Source organism: Anas platyrhynchos, chromosome 13 (genome assembly GCF_047663525.1).
Source record: "Anas platyrhynchos isolate ZD024472 breed Pekin duck chromosome 13, IASCAAS_PekinDuck_T2T, whole genome shotgun sequence".
NCBI lineage: Eukaryota > Metazoa > Chordata > Aves > Anseriformes > Anatidae > Anas > Anas platyrhynchos.
In genome coordinates, this window is record NC_092599.1 from 21,148,872 (window position 1) to 21,176,849 (window position 27,978).

General features: G+C 39.0%; 1 protein-coding gene across 15 annotated transcripts in view; it reads left to right on the forward strand.

Moving 5' to 3' along the window:
• The window catches only part of CACNA2D3 (calcium voltage-gated channel auxiliary subunit alpha2delta 3), a 459,196-nt gene that overhangs the window by 271,300 nt on the left and 159,918 nt on the right, over window positions 1-27,978 (forward strand). For all 15 annotated transcript variants that reach the window (XR_011812447.1, XR_002401918.4, XR_005269052.2 and 12 more), the window contains 2 exons: window positions 16,321-16,399; window positions 24,304-24,437. Coding sequence is in view for 12 of the 15 variants with exons in the window: in XM_038185882.2 (XP_038041810.1) it covers window positions 16,321-16,399; window positions 24,304-24,437 (213 nt within the window). In the remaining 3 variants the exon portion in view is untranslated. The remainder of the gene's footprint in view (window positions 1-16,320; window positions 16,400-24,303; window positions 24,438-27,978) is intronic.

A 27,978-nucleotide genomic window follows, 5' to 3' on the forward strand; every position in this document is an offset into this window, starting at 1 on the left:
ATGTCAGGGATCAAACCCACTTAGGGAAGTACTAAGCCTTATGCTAACATGATGTTGAACACTTTCAAATCACCTGAAGTACCGCTGCATGGAGTAAAACAGCATAACTTCATATGCCCCTGCTAATTCTATTCCTAGTATATTGGGGGAATTTTGACAATAGGAAATGATCCTTCATAAATCTTGAGTTGCTTTATAATCTTCTGTAAATCCATAAAGGGTGTCAAGACTTTTTCTTTGCTTGTGTTTTTTGTAAGCTTTTGTAAATTTTCCATTTCCGTGTTTTTTTTGTTTTGTTTTGTTTTGTTTTGTTTTGTTTTAGTTTAAAAAATAACAACAAAAGAAAACCAAAACAGCCCCTCCCAATGTCTTATATAAAACCCTTAGCTTGTTTGAATTTTCTAAGTGTTTCTTAACAATCATAGAACTAGATACTTTCCTCACAGGTAAATGTGACATAGTAATGTTGTCTCCTGACCAAGAGGAATTAATTGCAGCATCACTTTCCTTTTTTTCTGCATGTGTATTCTGAAGTAGGTCTATTCAAAGAGCTGATGGGGAGGCAGATGTTTGGGAAAGCAGGACTCAGCTGCCTGATGATCCCCAGACGGATTAACTGTTTTTCTTTGTTACTGTTTTTGCTTGCAGAATCTTATTTTCCAGTTAAGTAGACCATCCAATTTTTGTTTCTGTTAACTGTTCTATCAGTATTTAGGGTAATATTCACAGTGCATAGGATACCAAGATAATACAAAACACTGTTATAAAATTTTCTGGATACAGTATGTAATTGCAGGAAAGAGAAAATATGAGGAAATGCAAACTTTTACAAAAGGGATATTTGAAATACTAAAGGAGAAAAATTAATGATGAAGAACCTTTTACTAATTAACTTAAGGTTTAAGGATTCATTTTTGTCAGGTTATGGCTTCAATTGCATGGCTTTCTCTCAGAGTGCAGTGTAAATTGAGTCTTTCAGCACCTTATAGGGTAAAGATCTCTAATAGGATAGAAGATACTGTGGTAGTGCTATCTTGCATTGTATCACAGGGCTTTGTGGCCCTCATCAGTACAATTTTGTTGGCTTATTTAAAACATTGTCTTCATGGAACTTACCACTGGGTTATCAGTGCAAATCTTAACTTCTTTTTTTGCCACTTCATAATAAGAAAGAGCTAGAATAAATAAAAATCACTGAAGGTGTTCAGAGGCAAGATGAAGTTTCTAGACTGACATATTTCTTCTGCTCTTTTCCCTTGCCTGCTCATTGCCCTGTTTCTTGTGCCCTTTGCAACAACAAGATACATTGGAATAGTCTTGAAATGCAGGTATTATTTTTGAATAGGTTTGTGTGCATGTGTAGACTAAAGTTACAAGACATAATACAACACCTCAAAATTGCTATGTCTTGCAAATTCACCATTATTTCCTTTTTGAATTTGAAATTTTCCTGTACAAAGACACGTCATGTTCACATTTTTTCTGAATGTGAATTTCTGTGATCTTGATGAATAGATCCAGTGTGACTCCCAAACACCTTTATGACTGCATTCAGATTGTTTCTTACAGGCAAGTGTGGTAGGGTAACATGGATCAATTGTAGCATCAATTTCCCCTTTTTTGTTGGCCTCTTCTGAGGTAGAGTTGTACAAAAAGAGGGAGGAACAAGAGGATGGGATTATGTAAGGAGTAATATTGAAGATCAATTTTGAAATGGCAAAAGGCACGGTGTAATTTTGGGAGGGAAGCAGTAGAAGCATAATTAAAACCTCAAGTTCTTTCTAAATTGCAAGTTTAGGTTGGGAATTTGAACCTAAAATAGCGGTCAGAAATTATAAAGCAGCAGGATCCCAAGGAAGATAAGCCAGTTCCTGGTGTTTAAAGGATGAAAAGCTTGAATTTATGCTGTGTAATTGATTGTAAGAATATTTCTGCTATAATAAAGCTTAAGAAATGGAGTATGAAAAATCCCTAATCAGCAGAAAAAGGAACAGATTTTGAAGAGACAAGTAACTCACAACATAAAACTAAAACAGCAAAAGAATAGAATCAGAAGTTAACCCTGGCAAATTAGAATGTGATGTAATTGTTGATTCTGCCACCAGAAATACAAGTTGTAAAGTTAACATGCTTATTTTTGTTCCAGTTGGTATATTTATTTATTTTAACTGTTTGGTAGACTTTCTAAAGAATAGACAGCATCCCTAAAGCAATTGTTCTGAATAGAAAAATAGATCTGCCTAGATCTGCACATGAGAATTTCAAAATGGACATTCTTCTTTTCACCTTAAGCTGTTACTTTTCCCTGTATTCTTCCCATGTGCTCTCCTGGTCATATTCCAAATGAGTGAACCAGAATTTACTTTTTGTCAGCACCAGACTTTGAGAATGTAGCTCTGGGAGTCGTACTTAGAGGAGTGGCACTAGACCAGCTCTTAATGAAAACTATTAATCATTCTGCTCTGCTTTTAATTAAAGATACACAAATATTTCAATATGCTTTTAATATACTAAACTGTGTAAATGTTCAGTGCCTTTTAAATAACACATGAATAGGTTTAGGTAGAGTAGGAAAAGAAATGTCAATACAAATAGTCATCTTTTTCCAGGTTGTCCACCTTCTCTTTGCAGACCATCTGCAGCACAGGTTAAAATAAATAAAGGAAGACCAACATTTTTTCCTTCCTGGAAAGTTTTACTATCAAGAATGAATTACCTAAATAAATGGCGGCCCTGTGAATTATTGGGTTTACCAAATTCAGGCCATTTGAGAATTGCTTTTGTGAATCTTGAAATTACAGCACATAAATCAAATCTAGACCATCTGTGGTCTCATCTGCAACTGTCATTTTTTAAGCTGTTGATCAAATGGAAATTGAAGTCCTTTGACCAATACACCATTAAGACTGTTGCAAAGACCAAAATGTTAAATCACTTTCGTGGGGGTCTGTATATAGGGTAATGTTCAGTTTGCGAATTGAGTACGTTGACTAGGATGCTTGCTTCTGCCAAGATGATGGCAAAGGTCCTTGCAACAGTCTTCAGCTGTACTGAGATATTCCATATTGCCCTTCTACTGAATCTTTATTTTCATCTGACCGGTGGCTTTTTATGACTACTCTAGCACAGGCATGATTGACTGTTACTTGCTGTCATAAATTAGGTTCAAAACATTTCTTAACTGTCTTAAGTATGTCCAGATGACTCTCCAATGTTCTTGACACTTTCTGTTATGATAACTATGGGAGTATCTTTTCCCTGTACAGGAAATATACAGAATCAGTCAATTCTACAGCGCTAATTGCATTAAGAAATCTCTGGGATGCCCAGTTTCTCCAACCAGGCTCTGAATCAATACATTGAAATATACAAATAGTGCCTATCAGGTGGTCTAGCGTGAGTTGTCTGGGAAAATCATAGAATGGCCTGGGTTGAAAAGGAACTTAAAGATCATCTAGTTTCAACCCCCCTGCTCTGGGCAGGGTTGCCAACCACTAGAGCAGGCTGCCCAGAGCTACATCCATCCTGGCCTCGAATGCCTCCAGGGATGGGATATCCACAACCTCTCTGGGCAACCTGTTCCAGTGCCTCCCCACCTTCCGAGTGAAAAACTTCCTCCTAATATCTAACCTAAATCTCCCCTGTCTTACGTTTAAAATGGTTAAGATGGTTTACACCATTCCCCCTTGTCCTATCACTATGAACACATGTAAACAGGCGTTCCCCCTCCTGTTTATATGCTCCCTTCAAGTACTGGAAGGCTGCAATGAGATCTCCTTGAAGCCTTTTCTTCTCCAAGCTAAACAAGCCCAGTTCCCTAAACCTTTCTTCATAGGAGAGGTGTTCCAGCCCTCTGATCATCTTAGTGGCCCTCCTTGGACCCATTCCAAGAGCTCCACATCTGTTTTGTGCTGGAGGCCCTAGGCCTGCACAGTATTCCAGGTGGGGTCTCCCAAGAGCAGAGTAAAGGGGGAAAATCACCTCCCTCTACCTGCTGGCCACCCCTTTTTTAATGCAGCCCAGGACATAGTTGGCATTCTGGGCTGCAAGTGCACACTGCCAGTTCATGTGAGCTTCTTGTCCATCAGGACCCTCCAAGTCCTCTGCAAGGCTGCTCTCAAGTTCTTCTTCGCCCAGTCTATATAAATACCTGGGATTGCCCCAGCCCAAGTGCAGCACCTTGCACTTGGCCTTGTTGAACCTCAGCAGATTCTCATGGGCCCACTTATCCAGCCTGTCCAGGTCCCTCTGGATGGCATCCCTTCCCTCATCAGCTGATCCCTGTATCAGCTGCACTGCTCAGCTTAGTGTCATCTGCAAACTTGCTGAAGGTGTACTCGATTCTGTGTCACTGATAACGATACTGAAGAGAACCAGTCCCAAGAACAATCCCTGAGGGACACTACTTGTGACCAGCCTCCACCCAGCATAAAACCGTTGACCACAACCCTTTGGCTGCAACTAGCCAACCAATTCTTTATCCATCTAACAGTCCATCCTTCAAATCCATACCTCTCCAATTTAGAGAGAGGAATGTGGTGAGGGGCCATATCAAAGGCTTTGCTTAAGTCCAAGTAGATGACATCCATCGCCCTTCCTTTGTCCACCAATGCCGTCACTCCATTATAGAAGGCCACCAGATTGGTTAGGCAAGATCTGCCTTTGGTGAAGCCATGCTGGTTGTCTCGGATCACCTCTTTATCTCATATGTGCCTTAACATGTCTTCCAGAAGGATCTGCTCTATGATCTTCCCAGTCACAGAGGTGAGGCTCACCAGCATGTAGTCCCCTGGGTCTTCCTTTCTCCCTTTTGTAAAAATGGGAGTAATATTTCCCTTTTTTTTCAGTCACTGGGGACTTCACCTGACAGCCATGATTTTCCAAATATGATGGAGAGCAGCTCAGCAACCACATCAGCCATCTATCAGATATTCTCAGACTGTCCAAAATTCCCACCCAGAGAGCTCCTGCAATAAGCCAGTTCTTTACAGTGAGGCTGCCTGAAAGTTCAGGCAATCATTAAGTCACATGTTGATCCAACGTTCCAAATCAGTCAGTTTTCTCATTTGTGGAGAGACTAGCTGGGGCATTCTTCAACCATCATAACTATGGGAACTTGAATTTCATCTTTATATCCTACTTATAACTCCTATTTCATATGTCTTGACACAGAACTATTAGTATTTCTTGCTGAGCCAGAAGGGAAAGGCTGCTTTGCTTAAGGTGTCCATGAAGTAGTTTGCAGCTGCAAACAGACGTCTCTACTGTCAGCTGCAAGCAGAATTCCTGTTTCCACTCCCACACTGTATTTTAAGTTTCTGGAAATACTATTTTATAGTCCTGCTTGGCATGAAGATAAGTCTTCGTAGTTCCAGTGTGTAGAATCTTGCAGATTGACTTGTCTCACTTAACATAGACAGAAGAAGGTTCCTATTCTCTTCTCTGTTCTGCTAGTTAAATGAAGTTTCAGAGGTGAGGGCGGTTCCGGGACTGCAGATTAGTCTGTGCATAATGGATGAAACTGTTAAGTGGATATTTCAGATGAAGTGGTTGGCACTGAAATAACTGTCATTTTAATCATCATTCTTAGGTTTCCTCACTAATGGTCGAGTGTGTACGTTTCTGACATTTTATATAAGCTTTCTGTCCAGATTTTAAAGGTTCAAAGTTCAGAGCATTCCCTAGCTGTAACAGTAAGAAACTTATTAATAGAACTCACTTCTTTTTCAAAATTAGATAATGTAACTAAGAATAGAGAACAAATAATCTGTGTAATCCAAATCATGATCTGTGCATTCCAAAGATGACAGTTTTTGCTCTTGGACTGAGCTTTGCTCTGCACTCGGTGAATCTGATAACATCTACAACTTTCAGTTTTGTAGACAGGATGTAACAAATCCTAACTGGTGTTTTTGTCTGAGAATATTTGCTTTCTCCACAGCAAACAATTTATGCTAAAGCTCGATATGGCTGATCTCACATTTCACAGTTCGGAAACTGAGAATATTTAGATTCAGGTATCTCTCTCAAACATCTTACAAGGCTTTCATAATTATCCAAAACTGAAGGGTTGTCTTTCAGTCATAGGCCTTTTGCCAGAGAGGTACTTTATACCCATTTGATAAAGATTTCTTCTTAAGATGAAAATGGTATCCTGATTGAGTCAAAGCTCTGATGTTGAAAGGTGTTTTTCTCATTTGGCTTATACAAAGTTAGCCAGGGCATATGTAGACTATGTGAATGTCGTTATTGGATCTTCTGAGACTAGCCCTTCACAGCTTTGATCTTACTAACTCTGCCTAAATTAAAATGTTCTCTTTGTATAGTTTGTTATGGTTTTGGTTGGGACAGAGTTAATTTTCTTCATAGAGGCTCACACACTGCTGTGTTTTGGATTTTTGATGAAAACTGGGGAGCCAGTCCCAGCCTGAAGGGCACAGTGCTCAGCCACTGGGGATGGCCAGGCTGCTTGGGTGACCAGAGCCCGCCCTGCGGCTTCTGCCTGGGGCAAGCGGGTTGCTGCCGCCTGCTCTGGCCTGGCGCAGTTTGGGTGTCCTGCTGCAAGCCTGAGTGGGCCACAGCTGCGAGATTGCCCTCAAGCAGGGCTGCTGGGGGAAGGCTGCTGCACCTGCTTCAGTCGTTGCTCAGGGGCTGGAGAGACAGTGTTTCTTCTGCATCCAAAGAGACCTGATGCTTACAGTATCATGGGAAAAACAAGCGTGGCTATTTGCGAGGAAGAGGAACAGGCCTGGCATAAAAGCTTAGTAGTAACAGCCATCTGAGGGCTCAAAGCTGGCACCTATTTCTCCGAAATCTGTTATAATCTGCCCAAAGTCATGGAACTTGAGCTTAAAAGGGTGCAGGATGCATTGCTCCTACATCCTGTCATCTTTATCATTGACACAAGACCCTTCTTTATATCTTATGGCAGTATTTCTTTCTGGATCTGCCTCCTGTTTCTGTTTTTGTAACAGGGACTGTCACAGACAACCTGCTCTGCCCATTTGTCTTCCTGAAGGCTTTTGGAATGTGCCCATGCACAACATACTGACACAACTGTAAAAGCATAAAACTCATGTTCTTCTGTGTGAGGGCCCTTGAAACTCTTTAAACAAAACCACTATGACTGCACAATGAGATAAATTGCTCTTCAGCAGTTGGAATTTTCCTCAGCCATATCACTCAGAAACAAAGGAATACAAAATAGTTCTTAAAACAACAACAACAAATCTAATACCCTTTTAAAAAATGAACAAAGTACTAATTCACACACAAAAAAAAGAAAAAAAAAAAAGAAAAAAAAAAAAAAAAGGTACTTCAAACAGGTACCGAAAACTCAATTTTGTCCCCAAACAGAATTTCATTCTTAATGCAAATTAGAAATTGTAAATCTTTTGTCTAATGTACTGAATTTATATGCTGACAATAGGCATTTTTATTATTTATTTTTAAATCAGCAATTGCACGTCACTTTGAAATACAGAAAATCCATATTCTGTGTTAGACTGTCTAATGTACCTTGTGATGGTGAAGGGCATTGGTATTTTTGTGATAGTCAAAAACTTGGGAGAACGTATTCTGAGACAGATGGAAGGAATTTCTTTTACCTATAGAATGTGTGGTTTATAGAATCTTGAAAGAACCTTTAGATAAGTATTTTTTTTCTTCACAGATAGGGCAATTAGTCATTGGAACATGCTGCACAGGGAAGTGGTGGAGTCCTCATCCCTGGTGTTATTTAAGATAAATGATGAACTTGAGTGTCTATGGATAAGGATCAGGGAGAAGGCCTGTAGGGGTGACATCTTGGTGGGGGTCTGTCATAGACAGCCTAATCAGGACAAAGAAATGGATGAGGCATCCTAGGAGAAGCTTGCAAAAGTTACACGATCACCAGCACTCATTCTCATGGGAGACTTCAGCTTCCCTGATATATGCTGGAAGTATAATAGTGCACAGAGGAACCAGTCCAGGAGGTTTCTAGAGTGTGGGGAAGATAGCTTCCTGACACAGCTGATTCAAGAGCCTACCAGGGGAGGTGCCCCACTAGACCTGCTCTTCACTAACAGAGGACTGATGGGAGATGTGAAAGTTGGGGACTGCCTTGGGCAGAGTGACCATGAAATGTAGAGTTTTCTATCCTTGGTGATGTCAGAAGGGCAACTAGCAAAACTGTTGTCTTGAACTTATGGAGGGCAGACTTTGACCTATTGTTGCAGGAGACCCTTGGGAGTCACTCCTGAAGGGCAAAGGGGTCCAGGAAGCCTGAACACTCCTCAAGAAGCAAATCTTAAAGGCACAAGAGCAGGCTGTTCCTGAGTCCTCTAATGTGAGCCAGAGAGGAAGAAGACTGGCATGGATGAACCAGGAACTTTTATTGAGACTCCAGGAGAAAAAGAGAGTCTACGTCCACTGGAAGAATGGACAGGCTACTTGGGGCAACTACAAGGAAGTTGCTAAGATATGCAGAGAGGAAGGCAAAAGCCCAACTTGAACTCAGATTGGCCACTGCAATAAAAGAGATCAAGAAATACTTTTACAAATATATTAACAGCAAGAGCAGAACCTTTACTTCATGCCGCAGGGAATGTGATCACTGAGGATAATGATAAGGATAAGGCTGAGGTTCTCAACACCTTCTTTACATCTGTCTTTAATAGTCAGATCAGTTATCCTCAGGGTACTTTACACCCTGACCTGGATGTCCCCTGTGATTCAGATAGAGAATCATTCCCTGTGATCCAGGAAGAGAGAGAAACCTGCTCCTCCATCTGGAATGTCACAAGTCAATGGGACCAGACAAGCTCCACCCTAGGGTGCTGAGGGAGCTGGCGGAAGTAATTGCCAAGTTGCTTTCCACCATCTATTGGCATTCCTGGTTATCTGGAGAGGTCCCAGAGGACTGGAGGCTTGCTGATGTGACTCCCACCTACAAGAAGGGCCATAAGGAGGACCTGAGGAACTGTCAGCCTGACCTCGGTTCCAGGCAAAGTTATGGAGCGAATCATCTTGAGTGAGATCACGTGGTACTTGCATGGCATCCAGGGGATCAGGCCCAGCCAGCACGGGTTCACAAAAGGCAGGTCATGCTTGTCGAACCTCATCTCCTTCTATTATCATGTGAGTAGACTGCTAGATAAGGGAAGGGCTGTTGATGTAGTCTACTTAGACTTCAGCAAGGCTTTTGACACATCTCCCACAGTATCCTCCCAGGGAAACTGGCTGCCCATTGCCTGGACAGGTATACTCTTCTCTGTGTAAAGAACTGTCTTGAGGGCCATGCCCAGTGGGTTGTGGTTAATGGAGTTAAGTCCAGATGGCGTCTCGTTACAAGTGGTGTCCCCCAGGGGTCAGTACTGGGGCCTATCTTGTTAATACCTTTATTGATGACCTAGATGAGGAGATGAAGTGTACCCTGAGTAAGTTTGCAGACAACAGCAAGTTGTGAGGTTCTGTCGATCTGCCTGAGGGTAGGGTGGACCTTGAGATAGACTGGACTGCTGGGCTGAGGCAAACAGGATGATGTTTAACAAGGCCAAGTACCACGTCCTGCACTTTGGCCACAATAACCCCATGCAATGCTATAGGCTTGGGGCAGAGTGACTAGAAGACTGTGAAGAAGAAAGGGGCCTGGGAGTGTGGATCAGTGCTCACCTGAACATGAACCAGCAGTGTGCCCAGGGAGCCAAGAAGGCCAACGGCATCCTGGCCTGTATTAGAAATAGTGTAGCCAGCAGGAGCAAGGAGGTCATCATCCCCCTGTACTCACCTTTGGTGAGGCCACACCTTGACTACTGTGTTCACCTCACTACAAGAAGGATATTGAGGTCCTGGAGCATGTCCAGAGAAGGGCAAAAAAAATGGTGAGGGGCCTGGAACACAAGTCTTAAATGAGGAGTGGCTGGGGGAACTGAGGGTGTTTAGTCTGGAGAAGAGAAGCCTCAGGGGAGACCTCATTGCACTGTACAATGACTCTATGACTTCCTGAAGGAAGCTTGTGGTGGAGTGGGTCGGCCCTCCTCAGATAACTAATGATAGGACTTGAGGGAATGGTCACAAGTTGCACCTGGGAAGATTTATATTAGATATCAGGAAAAACTTTTTCTCTCAAAGAGTAGTCAGGCACTGGAACGGCCTGGCCAGGGTGATGGTGGAGTCACTGTCCCTCACAGTGTTCAAGAAGTACCTGGACAAGGTGCTACGACGTGATTTAGTAGCTTAATGGGTAGTATTGGTGATAGTAGGATGGTTGGACTAAATGATCTTGTAGGTCCTTTCCAATCTTGTGTTTCTATGTTTCTGTGATTCTAAGAGATGTGTGGACATGGCAGTAAGTGACATCGTTTAGTAATGGGACTTGGTAGGTCAGGTTGATGTTTGAAGTTGCTCATCATAGAATGGCTTGGGTTGGAAGGGACCTCAAAGATCATCTAGTTCCAACCCCCCTGCCATACACAGGGATGTCACCCACTAGATCAGGTTGCTCAAGGCCTCATCTAACCTGGTCTTGAACACCTCTAGACATCCACAACCTCCCTGGGCAACCTGTTCCAGTGCCTCACCACCCTCTGAGTAAAGAATTTCCTCCTAACCTCTAATCTAAATCTCCCCTCTTTTAGTTTAAAACCATTCCCCCTCATCCTGTCAATATCTAAATGAGCAAAGAGTTGCTCTCCGTGTTGTTTATCAGTCCCCTTCAAGTACTGAAAGGTTGCAGTGAGGTCACCCCGGAGCCTTCTCTTCTGTAGGCTGAACAGCCCCAGCTCTCTATGCCTTTCTTTGTAGGATTATTTGAGTAAAATAGATGTTCCATGGAATCATTTTTCAGAGCAGAACTGTTCTGACACTCTCCATTCAGTTACTTCAGATACAGAGAGAAGAAAATATGGTGGTCACTATTAAGATTTTTTAAACGGTTTTTACTGATCAGCATTTATCTTACATAGCATCTGAGAATACAGATGGATATTAAATCTGGTGCCTAATGTCTAGTCTGTTTACAATAACATTTTTAATAGCAACTATAACAATGTGTGAGCTCTTTTTAGACAGTCTGTGGCCACCCAGACTGAGTGCCTGCTCAAAAATGCAGCAGTTCAGGTCTCTGGATGCAGGGAGTGCCTGAGCCTGTTGCTGCCCTCTGAGGGCGGCAGAGACACCATGTGTGTGAGGTGTGAGCAGGTGGATGACCTGGTCTGACTGGTGGCAGAGCTAAAGGAGGAGATGGAGAGGTTGAGGGCCACCAGGAAGTGGTGGCCCTCAACCTCTCCATAGATTTAGATTTATAAATCTAAAGACATTTAGATTTATAGCTTCGTGATATAGTTTAGTGGAGGACTTGATAGTGTCAGGTCAGAGGTTGGACTTGGTGATCTTGGAGGTCTCTTCCAACCGAGGTGCTTCTGCGATTCCGTATGTAAACCCATCACTGTGTAGGCCTTGTCCACATGCAGAAGTTGAAGTAATTAGAACTTATCTTTCAGTGGTAATGCAGTAATGCTGTACTGTTGACTTATGTTATATTTTTACATAGATACAGAAAAGAAGTTTTGTGATCACAGTAGCTTTTTCCCTGCTTATTGGTATCATACAATGGGTCTGTAACAGTGCATCTAGAATTATTACGTAAGATTTATCTTTATGCCTATTCAAAACAGTAAAACCAGTATAAAAAAGGTATGTAGAGCCAAGTTTGTTTTTGAAAAATGGGATTTAGATTCTAGACTTACTCCGGAAAGTTTCAGTTTTGACTTCATTTATTACCTAAGTCATTCCTGTGATCTCAGACAGCAGAAAGCGACATGGCAAGCTTTGTTTTGTAAAACTGATTCTACTCTGAACGGTTAGGGATGCATGAGTGTTTCCCACTGCAAGCCCACAGAGGATTAACCTTCCACTGGTGGATTCAATGAACTGATCAATGAAACTTTTAGAAGTAGGTTAATAATCAGAATTGTTTGCTATAGGAGCTGATTTGGGGAATTTTTCTCACTATCCTGAATGGAGAATTAAACAATATCCATAAAACCCATTAATGTATCTTTAAAATCATCAAAGAAAGGTAAACTTCAATATCTCTGTTTGTTTGTTTGTTTGTTTGTTTTTTAAACTGGAATACCTTTGGGAACTTGTATTACTATAAATAATAAGTCACTCTATTAAGTAATGAACAGTATAGAGATGGCATTTTAAAAATATAGCTTAACACATATTTCTTTTTACAGAAGATTTTGTACTTTATGGTAGACCTAGTAAATGCCATTTATATAATGTTGCAGCGAAAAGAGAATAGAGAAAAATACAAAGCTCATTGGGATAAGGAAATATAAGAGCATTTAATGAAATGATCACTCATCTTCAGTGTGAGCTGTCTATAGGTTTTATTTATATTTTTGAAGTAATGCCAACCAATTAGCAGTATTTCTGATGATGCTTTAAATAACTTCCAGAGAAACTGCAGATACCAAATAAACTATATGTTTAAAATGCACTCAGAGAAAAATCATTAAAATCCTTGCAACAGTATCACAGAGGCAGTCCATTCTTCATAATGATCTATGATACCTATTTCCTGAAATTTTATTATTTGTAGGTTTAATGCAGTTTGGTTGCTGCCTAGACCTATTATCATGCTTACCACTCATTCTTTTAGATAAGGCTGGTCTCCTTTTATTAGGAGCACAGTGTCTTTTGATTCTGTATAGATTAAAGCAGATCATTAGATATAAATCTCTCAGATGTATTCAGTCTCATCATAGGCTATATTCTAGCATTATTTTCAGAAAGATAAACTGTGACAGTGATTTATGCTATATTTTCAGTGTATGAATCTCACTGTGCCCTTTCACTTGTGTTTAGAAAATAAAGATTTTTTTATTAATGGTTTTGGTAGCTATCAACAAAGCATGAAAGTACTATTCTTTAATGCTGTGTCCTCTAGACTCTTAGTCGGATTATGCATACTATTTAATTCAAACTAATTAACTACTCTACACAGTGCATATCTTTTTTAAAATGACATAAATATAAATCATGATTGAATTCTATTACATTTTATCTTTGAAAGACTGGAGAAGATTTTGTGATTGAAGTCTTGTCTTTAGGCAAAATAATAATGCAAGACACTGTATGCCTAGAAAGGATTTGGCCATTACGAAAACTGAAAAGGGGACAATGAGGACTATAGTATCACAACTGAGAATAAAGAGAGAAATCCTCCAAGTACATTTTAAAACTTCTGTAGAAAAAACTTGTTCAGAGAAGGTGAAATAAGATTACTCTGTTCAGGAACTCGTCTGGCCAGATCTTGCATATCTCCCAGGATGCAGGTTCTACAAATTCTCTGGACAATGTCTTCTTATATTTTATTACACTCATAATTAAAAGGTTTTTCCTTAAAACTCTTCAGAATTTCTGTTGTTCTGACTTTTCCCCCTTGCCATCTTAGAGGCTGCATTCAAGGAGAATGAGTCAGTGAGTCAGTGTCTGTCTTGTACAGGGGAGTCCAAAACTGGTGTGTGTAGTGGGGTGACATTACTCCAGAATAGAGAGGAATAATCTCACTGGTGTACAGCTTGCTTATACAGCCCAGTATGAACTTGACCTCTTTTGCCTCAGGGGCTCCCTGCTTCTTGTTCACCATGGACCCAAGGCAGTTTTCTGTAAAGTTGCTTTCTAACCATCTCCCTGTTACCTGTGCTGTTTTTTTTGTTTGTTTGTTTGTTTGTTTTGTTTTGTTTTTCTGTGCCAGATACAGGACGTTTTCATGTTGAACCTTATGAAGATGCTGTCAGCCCAGGCCTTCAGCATCTTGAGGTCCCCTTGAGAAGTGGCCTTGCCCTGCATGGGCCATTCCCCTAGCTTGGGGTGCCCCATGACTTCGTGAGGTGTTTGTTCTGTCCAGGATGTTCGGGTAGCCTTCAGTTTTTCTTCAAAACAGTATTTCTCCTAATAATAACAAGCGGATGCTCCTCTTCCTACTTTCAGGCAATTAATGAGCAACTTATTCTTGTAACAAATAGCTCTAGATGGATTTTATTCAGGTCTTGAACAATCTGTCTGCTACTGTGCTTTTCAGATGAGAATTGTGCATGCATTTGTGTGTGTGAATGCACTTATTCATAAAAATCAGAATTGTTTCTCTGGTGTAAGGCTATTGCTGGAGATGTCTTTAAAGGAATTTAAAAGTCTGGTCACAATCTTTGCACACAGTGCTGCTTTTTCTCACATCTAAAATGTGAAAACCATTTTTGCATTTTGCAACAGGGCACATAACTGATACTGACCAACTGAAAGAGTAATTTCCTCCTCAGAAATCATCCTATACTCCTGAAAAAAAGCTGTTTATTTCTCTCACAATTCAGTTAAGTGCAAGTCTTCTTTTAGGTTATTGGGCCAGAGCCAAATAACCTTTCTCAGATTTTTTTTTTCTTCAACATTTCCTTTCATGTCTCCCTGTATCCATTCTGACACTGCTAATGTCTTGGAAGTCATGGCCTTAATTATATAAATCTAATTTCCTCTGAAATTTCCAGGCCAGATTGAAGATTGCAAGGGGATAATCTGCTATGTACTAGCTTTACTTTTTCCAGCCCTCAAGCATTTTTAATATTGGTACAGAAAAACATTAAATTGTATATCAGTTAAAAAAAAAAAAAAAAAAAAAAAAACAACAAAACAAACACCACCACCACCCCAAAACAAACAAACAAACAGAAAAAACAACAAAAACAAACAAACAAACAAAAACAATAAAAGCTATATAATACCATACAAATCTTCAAAGTTTTAGGTCTCATACCTGAAGTCTCGTTATTTCTTGTGTAGGGTTTTTTATCTGCATCCTGGAAAAAGTTTCCTTTTGTGTTGTGCGTTCTATGGCCCATATCAAATTATATCTGTAGACTCACAGATGTTAGAGATGAGTAACTGATGATCTTTTTTGCAGAACAGTGTTCTCCAAGCAGTATCACAGTAGGTATAAAACTGATGCTAATCTTGGTCATGAAAAAGCCACAAAACAGTAATAATGCTAACAAGAAGATCAAAGGAAAAAAGGAAAAGAAAAGAAAAAAAAGAGAGCAGGAGTACAAGACTATTACCTCCCAGATAGTATGCCACGTACTTTAAAGTTTTATTTTGGACAAACTTGACAAGTGTAATGTTTTGAGAAGAAAAAAATAGAGTATTTGCTAGAAATATCTGATAATGGGAGACTATGACTGGGAATGACCATGATACCCTTCAAAAAAAAAAAATAAATCTTTCAGATGTCCAAATTCTATGTCTGAGCTTCTATCAAACCTGAAAGACAAATCCTTAACGCTAATCTTGGATTTAAGTCATTTTATTTCAGGGGCTGTATAAAGAGCATCACATTGCAAAAACTATCATGGAGTTTGATATCAGTGTGCTGTGTTAGTGAAAATCATTTAGCAGAGATAGTATAGGTCAATGTGCAGGTATTTTAGCATTATTTATTTCTGTCCACATTACCAAAAATAACATTAGCTCATGTTAATTCACCCACTCCTGTTAAAAGAAAGTAGGATAGAGTCAGCATACACAGATGAGACAGATACTGTTTTGCAGTAAATACAATAAAGTTGTGGTTGACCTGCTTGATTGGAAGGACTCCTTAACGTACATGTATGTTTATCTGAAGAGAAAAGGGGATATGAGGCAAATATTTTGCATTTGCAGGATCTCTGAACAGATGTCCCTTTGTGTATATCTGCGCACGCACATGCATAGCCCAGTGGCGTGGTTCTTTGCACAGATGCTTTTATCTGGAATTGTCGCAACCCTGCACACGAATCTTCAATTTATCACTTGATGATAGCACAAGTACCACCTGTGGGTACCTGCCTCTAGGCTGACACAGGAGACAATGGCATATGAATTTTGAAAACCGATGGGAATTGGCTTGCCTGGAGTTTCAGATTCTTCCATAGTAGCATTTACTATTTCTGCCTCTTCTTCCACACCACAGCAATTTTCTGAATTCATAAATGCAGAACAGATTTGCCTAAAACACTGTCTTGTCATGTACTCTGATGGTTTTAGTTTATTCTCACTTATACTTCAGCCATGTAACCTAAACGTTTGTTACATGTCAGGTATTAGAAACATCAAAAGAGATCAGCCATTCTGTTACATCGAACAAAAGCCATATTTCACCATGAAGACATTACTTGCAGTAATACTTTCTTAAAAAGGGTCTATCCATACCTGAACTGCATATCTGTATGGGAAGTTCCACTGTGTAGGTTTTAAGTGGCTGCAGCATTAATTGACTTGATCTCTTCATTGTATATTCAGGTTCGTATTTTTACCTATCTGATCGGAAGAGAAGCTGCTTTTGCTGATAACCTGAAGTGGATGGCCTGTGCTAACAAAGGTTAGTTAACCTTCAACTGTGAAAGCCTTGCTTTCAAAACTGTATCACTGGGTCTTCCTGAATAATTGACCTGTTTTACAGGTACAGTGCCACTGACAACTAATCAAAGAGGATGGGTTGTTTTTTTCCGGGATGAAAAAAACTTATTTATCCATAGCATGTAATTTAAAATATATTTTCTTTTTTAAAACATCTGAATCTTTTTAAGATGTGGTCTTAAATTTTGGTTCAGAGACCAAACCTTACTTTCAAATTGGGTGTCCTGTTGTAGCTGTTACTACTTGGTCACAGTTGTTTGGTACCTAAGAACACTGGGTGTGAGTCCTGTTGAGTTAGGCGTGGCATGTAAAACACCAGACATCCTGTCCCTTGAGGAGCTGACAGTGTAATTGAAAAAACAGGTTTATATTCTGTAAGAAGGGGCATTAAAACATGTAAGATGCTGAGATGCTACAGTAAAATGATTGACTAATATAAGTAAATAAGTAAGAATGATTCAGAGGTTAAAAAAAAAAAAAGTGCACACAAAAAACTAATTACTCTTCAGGTTTTCCTTTTCTCTTGGAAAACAAAAAACAAACAAACAAAAACCAAACAGAAAAAAAAACAACAACAAAACAAACAACAACAGAAAAACCTTCCTTTGTGTCACATTATATTATGATGAATTGCATCAGGTGCTATCCATTTAGTCATTATTTCTTTAACTACTGTTATGTCCAGCTGATGGAAATTACTTAGTTTGAAGTCTTGTCTTAATCAGCTAATATTACAACATAATTTAGTTTAAGTAATAGTATAAGAATCCTTTGAAGCATCTTTTTGAAGGCAATTTAATCAACAAAATCTTTTAGCTTTTTAGCCCTGCTGTTCAGATTCATAAAGATCTAAGTACAGAAACTCAGAAATTAGGACCAGGCAATAGAGACTGCCTCACTAGATCATCTGGTCCATGTCTTTATTCTCAGAGGGGTCACCTTTGTCATTCTTCAGGACTACTTTGTTCTTTTCAGAGCCATGTTGCTTCCAGTTAGAATCTTACAAAGTAGATCAACTAAACAGTTTGATGCAGTTTAATGACTGTTTCTTCTATACATTTATTTTTTTTTTTTTTTAACTGTTTAGTAGGTACAATACCTGCTTTCTGGTAGCTTATAATTCAAAAAGTCTTTTACCTCTAATTAGTATATAAATGCTTTCTTACAGCTTTGAAAATCATAATTGGATTCAGCATAAATAGTCATGTCAGGCAGTATGGATTTAGAGTTTTTTCCTTTACAATTTTTAGCTAGAACTCACCCATTTTCTTTTAGTGAAAGGAGGGATTACAGCGCAGACAGATGAGCAGTGTAGTAAAGCTGGTCTAAAGATTGGCTATATGGCTGGACTGCAGTTTACTACTTGCATGGATGGGCCAAAGTATGTTGTTGTCACTGAGGGTCAATGACCCTAAAATCAATTTTCCTTGCAGTGATTTTCCCCTTGGAAGCACAACATAGATGAAAGCTGTTTGCAGGTTTTACAGCTGACTGGACTGTGGACAGCAGTCCTTTCCATCAAAAAGGGTCACAGGGGAAATTTATACCACCTTGCAAAACATATTTAGCTTCTAGATTCTGGTGGTGAAACCTTCAACAACATAACTTCACCCCTCCCCTTTTTCTGTTACATTTCTGTGTATAAGTAGGGCATATTTAGAGGGAGTTCACTTGATGAAGCAAAACGCCAAACCATTTTAAATACATTAAAACATTCAGGAGCCCCAGTGACCCTGTGGAGTAGTTTGTGCAATTTGCAATGATTCAGTCTTCTGTATCGTGAAACGGTGTACATGAAGGAAAAGAATTAAGATTTACTAACATCCTCAAGTGAACAAAAATAAGATTTTCCTAAACGCACAGCATGCATGTGCCAGATTTTAAAGTAAGCACTTACTACCTTTCCCTCAGCAGTCACTTCCAGTAGAAAGCTGTAAGAGAAAGATGGGAGTTAATGTGTTACTGACTAACAAAACAGACGGCATTAAATGCCCCCCACTCCCCAGGAAATTTCTCTATGCATTAGCAATTTGACAGCCTCTGTTCAGAATGTTTATTAATTACCCAGCATTGCTGCGGCTGGCATATTGCAAAATGGACAAAGGAGGGGATTCATCAGTACAAAGGAGCAGAAGCTGGGAAAGCACTGAAGAAAAAATGCTTTGCATATCAGAGGTCTGATAGTGGCTATCTAACTGCCAGCAGAGGACAGATCAGCCCTGAGGCAAATTGTGCCCCAGCTGTAGCAGTTTATAGACTATTGTATTAGCAGAGAAGAGTTGCTTACAGGAAGCCCCAGTCACATCCATTCCCACTAATAGCATGACCCCAGCACCTCCTGCACTCTGGGCTATTGTGGGGAGTGGCAGGCAGCCAGCTACAGATACTGTTCACCTGCTTGAGAGACCTCTTAGGAGGAGGGGGTGAATTCTCCATGGGAGCTTTACAGCTGCAGTGAAACAATGAATTCCCCCTCAGTCCCTATGCAAAGAGGATTTTTTTTTTAATTCTGATGTTTTATTAGTTGCAATAATGCATTTATTCTACATGTGCCCAGAAAACGAAAAGTGCTGCACTCTGTTTAAAAAAAAAAAATCTTTCGGAGGCGTTTTTAAAAGTTCCATGTCTAATGGTGGACATTTTAGAGGAAAGGAATCTATCCAAAAACTGCAATGGACTGTGTAATATGGAAAGGCAGAGCATAAGCGTCTGTGTTTAACTACATTGTTATATGTATCTCATGCTTGTCATTACCAAATCTTACTCATTTCCCTCACGAGTTTTTCTTGCTGGGGACAAAAATTAGTGCTGACTGCAAGGAGCTGTGGGGTAGCATAATTCACACACCAGGGAACTAAGAAGCAGGTGTTAGAATGCAAAAATTTAAGCACAGGTTTGCTGCTGTTGTTTACATGGCCTCAGCAACTGTGCTCAGAATTTCAGAGCATGTCTTTATCTGATGATAAAACCTTGGTATAGGAAGAGTAAGGTTTTTAAACCCATTTGATCTCTGGATAGGAGTTTATCAGTGTTAGGAAGCTAATTCCTGTGAGGTTTGACATTTGTTACACACAGTTATGAACACATGAATCATCAATATGTCTAAATGTACCAGGGAAAATGAACTAAGAATATTACCCAATGCTGTCTCTAGCTATGCTATAGTAACTTTTGGTGGAGTTTTCTCAACAGGAGAAAGTCCAAAACCAAATATTAGAACAAGCATCAAAATATGGGAAAGGTAATTTGTGTAGCTTTTGCAATTTCTTTCTCTTTTCTGTAATAGAGGCTAAAACAATAGGAAAACAACCTTTTATAGAAATAAGTAAATAGATGAACCATAAATTCATAAAAGATAGCTAACTTCATATTAAATGACTCATGGAAATGATAAAATCTTTGTTAAGTTTTCCTAATGTGAATTACAAAAGCATGCAAACCATATTTTTAAGGATACAAACCATATTTAAACAGACTAAATCTTCAAGGAACTTTGCAAAGATTGAAAATGAAACTCACACCTGGGATCACATTATAAAAGACCTAGAGAGAATCCATATGGTTGACACCATCTTCATCTAAGACTTGTCTTTTGCATATCTTTAGCAGCAATTCTTACATTTCTTTAGTCTTAGTTATTTGAAACTAACCAATTAAAAAGAATAAAGTCTTTAACATTCTTTCTTTCAACTTTCCTTCTGTTGCAGCCTGATATATGATCTGTGAAATACAGAAATGATTTATTTATTTTTTTTTTCACACTAAACTCTTTTTCCTCCACTTGCTAACCTTGACTCCTCTAGCTGTCATACTCTCTGTCATACTCTCTGGCAAGGAGCACTGCATAGCTAGCCTGCAACTACATGCATGCCAGTATACATGTGCTGATTTACCATCTGGCTCCTTTCAAACAGGATGCTCAACGTTACTTTCAATCTGGGCAGAGCCACAAATTTTCATTTGTCTTTGAGACCTTTATTTCTTCAAGTTTGTTCAAAATTGATTCAGAATAACAGAGACTGAATCATTATCTCTGTTAGTCTTAGGAAATAGGGATAAGAAATTGTTCTCTCTATTGTGCAGTTTAGGGATACATTTTGCAAGTACTACAGCAAGAAATGAATACTTTGAATGTAACATGCTGCCTGGAGAGTTTTGTGATATTATGTCAGGTGTTATATCAGATATGAGAAAATGAATTCTTAAAAACACTACAAGGAGAAATATCTAATGTAATATCCATCCATATTAACAATACTTGTGAATAAACTGATTAAGTAGGTGTCTGCTCAAGTTGGCTGTTCTTGGTCCAGATGGATCTCTTCTAAACAAACAATAACACACCACCACCAAAAACCCTACAATGTTCACTATTATCAGTGTCTTGTAATGTGTATCAGACTTTGAAGTGTTACCAAACTATTTTTTTCACTTGAAAAACTGACACTAAAACTTTCAGGACGCAATCAGAGTAAATTCCAGCAAGGTATTCTCTATCTGAAAAGTAACTTATAAACTGTGATTAAACAAATTTCCAGGCATAGACAAGTGTTTTTTAAATGAGCCTTTGAGGTTTTGAATTTAATTGAAGTATGACATTAAAAAGTGTTAACTAACTGATTTCAACATGTATGGGTGTGAAAGTACTGTTTGATTAAAAATGACCTTTTCATCGCCTTAGATGCAATGCCAATTTTTCAAGCAGTTAATCTGCTCTGACATTTTAGACATTATTTAATATATATTAAGGGAATAAGTACACGTGTTACTACTTTGTTCACTGTACAATACTTAGTGCAAGCAGATCTCTGCTCCATTTACAGTGTTCCATTGCACACTGATGTAAGAGAAGTGCAAATATTGATATGTACTTGTTGTGATTTAACCCGGTCAGCAGCTAAGCACCACACAGCCATTCGCTCAACTTCCCCACTCCCTCTCTGGGATGGGGGAGAAGAACGGGAAAGTGAAGCCTGTGAGTTGAGATAAAGACAGTTTATTAAGACAGGAAAATAATAATAATAATAATAATAATAATAATAATAATAATAATAATAATAATAATAATAATAATAATAGTACTATTACTAATAATGTATGTGAAACAAGTGATGCCCAGTGCAATTGCTCACCACCCGCTGACCGATGCCCAACCTAGCCCTGGCAGTCCGGCGTCTGCCACCCCAGCTAGCCACCCCTATATATTGTTCAGCATGATGTCAGATGGTATGGAATACCCCTTTGGCCAGTTTGGGTCAGCTGTCCTGGGTCTGTCCCCTCCCAGCTCTTGCTGCATCCCTAGCCTGCCCGCTGGCAGGACGAAGCGAGAAGCTGAAAAGTCCTTGGCTTGGTGTAAGCACTGCTCTGCAACAATTAAAACATCAGCATGTTATCAGCACTCCTCTCATCCCAATCCAAAACATGGCACCATTCCAGGTACGAGGAGGAAAATCAACTCTATCCCAACTGAAACCAGGACAGTACTGAAAAGTTCATGAGCTAAACAGAACAAATAATACTGGAGTGGTGATATAAAATTGCATAGAAAACACTGGAACAAACAATTGAAAGTATGTATTTGGTAGCAGGAGAACAGGAGAGGTGAACATAACTGGAGGTCCCCTGTTGCACGTCTCCCACAAATAAATGAGCAGTGTTTTGTGTGCTCTTTCCTTTTAGTGATCTGAATCCTGATTTGCAGACACTGTACACTATTTTAAGTAGAAGGAAGAAAGGCAAAAGGCTTAGTAGTCTACTTTTGCCTCTGCTTTATTTTTCTGATTTTTTGTGAGTGACCTTGATTTTTGAGTATGTAATTTGAGATGTGAACAATGCTGAACAAATGGCTTCCAATATTGGTTCTCTTTTGAGCTTTCTGAAATGAGGCATACCAGAATTCAGACACTCAGAACTGCTGTAAGGAAAGTGTAGATCACCTGCTGTAAAATGAGGAGTCCACACAGTTCTAGTGTATTTTGAATCCTTGACTGAAAGGTTTATAAGCCACAGTGTGTAAATATACATACATATGTGTGTATATGTATGTTATAAAGTTACGTGAATAGCTTGTATTTTCATTCATTTACACCAAATGAAAAGGCCCAGATAGTGAAATATCCCTTATTACCCACACATTTTGATTTGGGAGTCTCAGCAGTGACAAAATTGGAGGAGGCAGCATTTCAGGAAGAGTAATTTAAACATTGCATTTTCTCATAAGTGTTCTAAGGCAATAATTCATAAAATCATGCTATATATGTATTTTTTATTATTTTCAACAGGGAACTGAATTCATACATAGAATTCCGCTTTTTCAAGTACAGGTTCCCTAATTAAGCTTATGTCAATCAATTTACTCTGTCAGAAAATATTTTCAAAACCTGAGGCAAAAAAAAAAAACACTTGCCTTAATATTATGTTTAGCATTCAGTTAACTTCCTCACATAATACTAGACTTAACAGAAAAAAAAAAAAAATTTAAATAAAATCCTTTAAGTAGAATCCTGAATATTTGAACAGTATACTGTATGCTGTATTACGAGCATAGTACGTAGTACACGATGAGTTTGAATACTATACTACTATACTATGAATATCTGACTTGATAGTATAGTAAACTTGATTATGAGAAAAAACTTTTTTCTTACTGAGTTGAAAATATTCATTAAACAACTTATATGAATTGTCATTTTATAGATCTCTGCCCTTAAGTCTGTCCTTACACTGTGTCTTAATATATACATGTAAATCTATGGCTGGGATGAGATGGAATTTATGTAGAAACATCAGTTTTGTACTGCACAAATTATTGGCAAATGTACCAAATCAGAAAGTTCTAGCTTTCAGACCACAGAGCACCCTTGCAACCTTGCCAGGCCTGGCCCTGTTTATAATAAACACAGCTCAAAAGTTCTTTCAAGCTGCCAAGTTTTCTGCTGAAGCTTGATACTGCAGCTCCACAGAAGATATGATCATATCAAAAGACTAAAATTGCATCGAGACCTTTCATGAAAATTCCATATTGTTCTTTTCTCACTAAAGGAAATGAATTTATACTAAGGACATTTGATGCAGTTAAGTAAGGCCTGATGGAACTATAACCTTGAAATCTGTCAGTCCTTTGTAACCCTTTCATGATGTGGGCTCCAGATGCCAAGGTCACTGTGTTGTAAAGGTAATTGACGTCTAAGCAATGGTAAGGAAGTGGTGACAGCTCAAACAGGTGTGGCCTCTGCTGTTCTCAGTGTTCTCAGTTTGTAGGAGATGTTTCAAAGGATTAATAAAGCTGTGAATACTTAGTCAAGCAATTCTAGTTGCAGTCTCCATTCCCAGTGACCTGGGAAAATAACCTATTGCTGTTATCTGAGGTTTAGTAACATTCTACAAGGATGAGCATTTTAGAACATTGACAGCTACTGTTTTGTGTCTGTAGTTCTAATCAGTAATGCTGCTTGAAACCAGACAAACTTTGGATGAGATGTTTTTGTACAAAGGTATTGATACCAGTTTGTATTTTTAAAGTGTGCACCATTTAGAAACAAAAAATACCCAAACTTCTTTACCATCAAGCAACAAAAGTTTTCTGGAAATAGAGAGTTTGGGACAGGCCATGCAGTGATTTATAGCAGTTTGGGGAAACTTGCTCTCCAAGAATGTCTGAGAGTTTTACAGATCTCTTTCACTGGTTACTACTGCTTGAGGGGCTGCTTCTCATAAAACATTCCTTCATTGCATTTCTCCTTTGCAAATAAAGAAGCAGAAAAAAAAAGACAAAAAAAAAAAAGACATAACATATCATACTTCTTGTTGAAATCTTCTTTAATTTGTTCTGCCTGGTTTATAACTTCAAATTGTGTGTTTTCACAGGCTTTTTTACTCAGATTTCTACCTTAGCTGATGTTCAAGAGAATGTCATGGAATACCTCCACGTTCTTAGCCGACCAAAGGTTATTGACCAAGAGCATGATGTAGTATGGACTGAAGCATATATTGACAGCACTGTAAGTCTGCATAAGGAAGTATTTAATATAGGCTTACTACATATAATTAGGAATTCTGAGTAAAACTGTTGTGGTAAAAACACTAGTTGTGTATTTCTGTCACTGGAATGCTCCAATTCTATGTGAAAATCAGGATTTGATATCTTTGTTACAATCAAATAGTTTGAATTAATTTCAGTAGATATTTATACGTTGTAAGTTACATAGAAAAAATGAAGCAAACATGAGTCACAGAATCATTTATTAATTTATGACCTCGGAATGTACATTCTTCTTACTAAAAACAGACATTGAACAGAAATTGATTGGATTGAGTAACCATTTCTTCTATATGTTTTAAACCATGTACATGTAGAATATATGAATAAGTCAGTATAAAAAAAGATTGACTAGAATCAATATTTTTAGTATAGAATGGTGGATGAACAGCTAGGTGACAACTGTGATGTCCTGGGGGAAGAACAGCTAGAAGATTCTGCCTTTATTGTGGATTGACTGGGTGATCTGTTAACAAATTTGTCGCAACCTTCTAATTTTAACTTGATATCCTTGTGAAACATTAGAGTTAAAGCAGAATTTTCTGTTATGCAGTGACTGAGTACACCATCTTTTTTAATATCATTAAGGGTTGTTCATTTTCATGAGTTGATCTAAAATAGCTTTTAGTTTCTTTTTTTTTTTTTTAATCCAATTAAAGTATTTTGGTTTGGTTCTGTTATCCATAGAACAAGAGTTTGCAGCAAATATCTGTCATGTGGTACAATATGATGCCACGTATATAATGTAATGAATAGAAGATCACAGATGACTAGTGGCAAAATTGTTTTCTTCTTTTTCTTCTATATACCTCTGAAAAAATACGGCAAGGCAGGAAAAATGCACCAGCTTCACTTTTTTTTTTTTTTTATTAATGTGATTTCTCATTTGTTTTGAAATTCTGGAATGCTTTCAGAAGATTTAAATTGATGCAAAAATATTAAAAAAAAAATCACAAAAATGAAACCAAAAAAATGACAACTATGATGTGAATAGAGTTTTGCTTCATCTTCTCGTTTGTTTAGGTCTTTTCTATTCTTCAACTGGTGCTATTTGTAATATATAATAAATACTAAAACTGTAGCTACTCAGAAGAAACAAAAACTTGCATGGACATAAGGTTTTATTCTTTCGGAGCGATCTTACTCATCTCTATTCCTTTTTTAAAGAAGGTGTTAATCCAGTTTCTTCTGTGTTCTCCTTCTGTTATTGATACACAACAGGGTGAGAAGAAAACTACCCCTTTTTCATTTCATGAAATGGGGAGATGACTAAGAAAATCTGTTTCTCATTCACCTCTTGGTTTTTACATGCTTGAAGTAATCAATGTGTATATGTTAAAGGGAGTTTGTCTTTTTGCTAGAGAGAATAGTAGAAAAAGATCCATATAATTGGTGTTTTAGTGCAACTAACCTTTTTGCTCTTGGCCTTTGAATCTTGGATTAAAATTGTTGTTGCAAATGAAATTCATCTTTCTCAACACCAAGTTCTTCCTTTTCCCTACCAAGAAAGTACAGAGTTCTGTTTCAGAATTAATTTTACACTTCACTCTCTTTCTGCTTTTTTAGCCTGTATTTCCACTGCAGGGAGGAATATATTCAGAAAACTTAGTCTAACTTTTGGTAATTCTCCCCTAAATTATGGAAATTCTCAGCAAAATGAAGAATGTAATATTATGTTAAATACTAACTAGATGAGGGAAAGGCTGTGGATGTGGTCTACCTTGACTTCAGTAAGGCTTTTGACACTGTTTCCCATAGCGTTCTCCTTGAGAAACTGGCTGCTTGTGGCTTGGACTGGCATATACTTTGTTGGGTTAAAAACTGGCTGCATAGCTGGGCTCAAAGAGTTGTGGTAAATGGAGTCAAATCCAGTTGGAGGCCGGTCACTAGTGGAGTCCCCCAGGGATCAGTACTAGGGCCAGTCCTCTTTAGTATCTTTATCGATGATCTGGATGAGGGGATTGAGTGCTTACCCTCAGTAAGTTCGCTGATGACATCAAGGTAGGTGCGTGTGTTGATCTGCTTGAGGGTAGGAAGGCTCTGCAGGAGGATCTGGATAGGCTGCACCGATGGGCTGAGGCCAGCTGTATGAAGGTCAATAAGGCCAAGTGCCGGGTATTGCACCTGGGGTGCAATAACCCCAAGCAGAGCTACAGGCTGGGAGATGAGTGGTTGGAAAGCTGCCTGGCGGAGAAGGACCTGGGAGTACTAGTGGATAAGTTGGCTGAATATGAGCCAGCAGTGTGCTCAGGTGGCCAAGAAGGCCAACAACATCCTGGCTTGTATAAGAAGCAGTGTGGCCAGCAGGTCTAGGGAAGTGATTGTCCCCTTGTACTCAGCTCTGGTGAGGCCGCACCTCGAGTACTGTGTTCAGTTTTGGGCCCCTCTCTACGAGAAGGACATGGAGGTGCTTGAGTGTGTCCAGAGAAGGGCGACGAAGCTGGTGAGGGGCCTGGAGAAGAAGTCTTATGAGGAGCGGCTGAGGGAGCTGGGCTTGTTCAGCCTGGAGAAGAGGAGGCTCAGGGGCAACCTTATCACTCTCTATAGGTACCTCAAAGGAGGCTGTAGTGAAGTGGGGTCTGGTCTGTCCTACCATGTGCCTTGTGCCAGGACGAGGGGGAATGGTCAAAAGTTGTGCCAGGGGATGTTTAGGTTGGATATTAGGAAGAACTTCTTTACTGAGAGGGTTGTTAGGCATTGGAATGGTCTGCCCTGGGAAGTGGTGGAGTCACCATCCCTGGAGGTCTTCAAAAGACATTTAGATTTATAGTTTAGTGATATGGTTTGGTGGAGAACTTGATAGTGTTAGGTCAGAGGTTGGACTCGATGATCTTGGAGGTCTCTTCCAACCTAGATGAACCTTTGTGATTCTGTTTCTCGCTTCAGCAGCAACCTCTGTGATTCTGTTGATACAGCAGGCGTGTGTAGATGTAATGCATAGCTCAGAACACTAGAGGGAGCATGGGGCAGGGATGTTGGATGAGAAAATGAAATTAAAAAACAAACAAAACAAACACAGTGATGTTGTATTCTTGAATGAAGGAACTACTTTAACCCAAATGCTAGCTCTTTTACTCCAAAACAACACCATTTCAAGTTCTGCTCTCTCTCTCTTTTTTTTTTTTTTTTTTTTTTTTTTTTTTATTCTTTTGGCTAAGTCTAATTAACATCCCTATGCACATACAAACACACATTTATAAATGTCTGAGAGCTCCACTCAGGGTCTTAATGCATTGGATGGTACAAGAAAACAGATTTAAAACCAGAATACAGTGATCTGCTTAGCTGCAAACCATCTCTCTCCCCTTCCCTCCCATTAAAAAAAAAAAATAAAAAAAAATACCAGGATGAATTGGGGCAGTCAGATACAAAACTCTGGAAATAGCAAAAAAGGCAACCTTATAACAAACCAGATGTGCCTCTGCCTCAGCTAGAGATGCCTGAGAGCTTTTTTCAGAGATCGATTTCTTAGCCATCTCTAGTGTTTTGGCATTAAAGTGCCA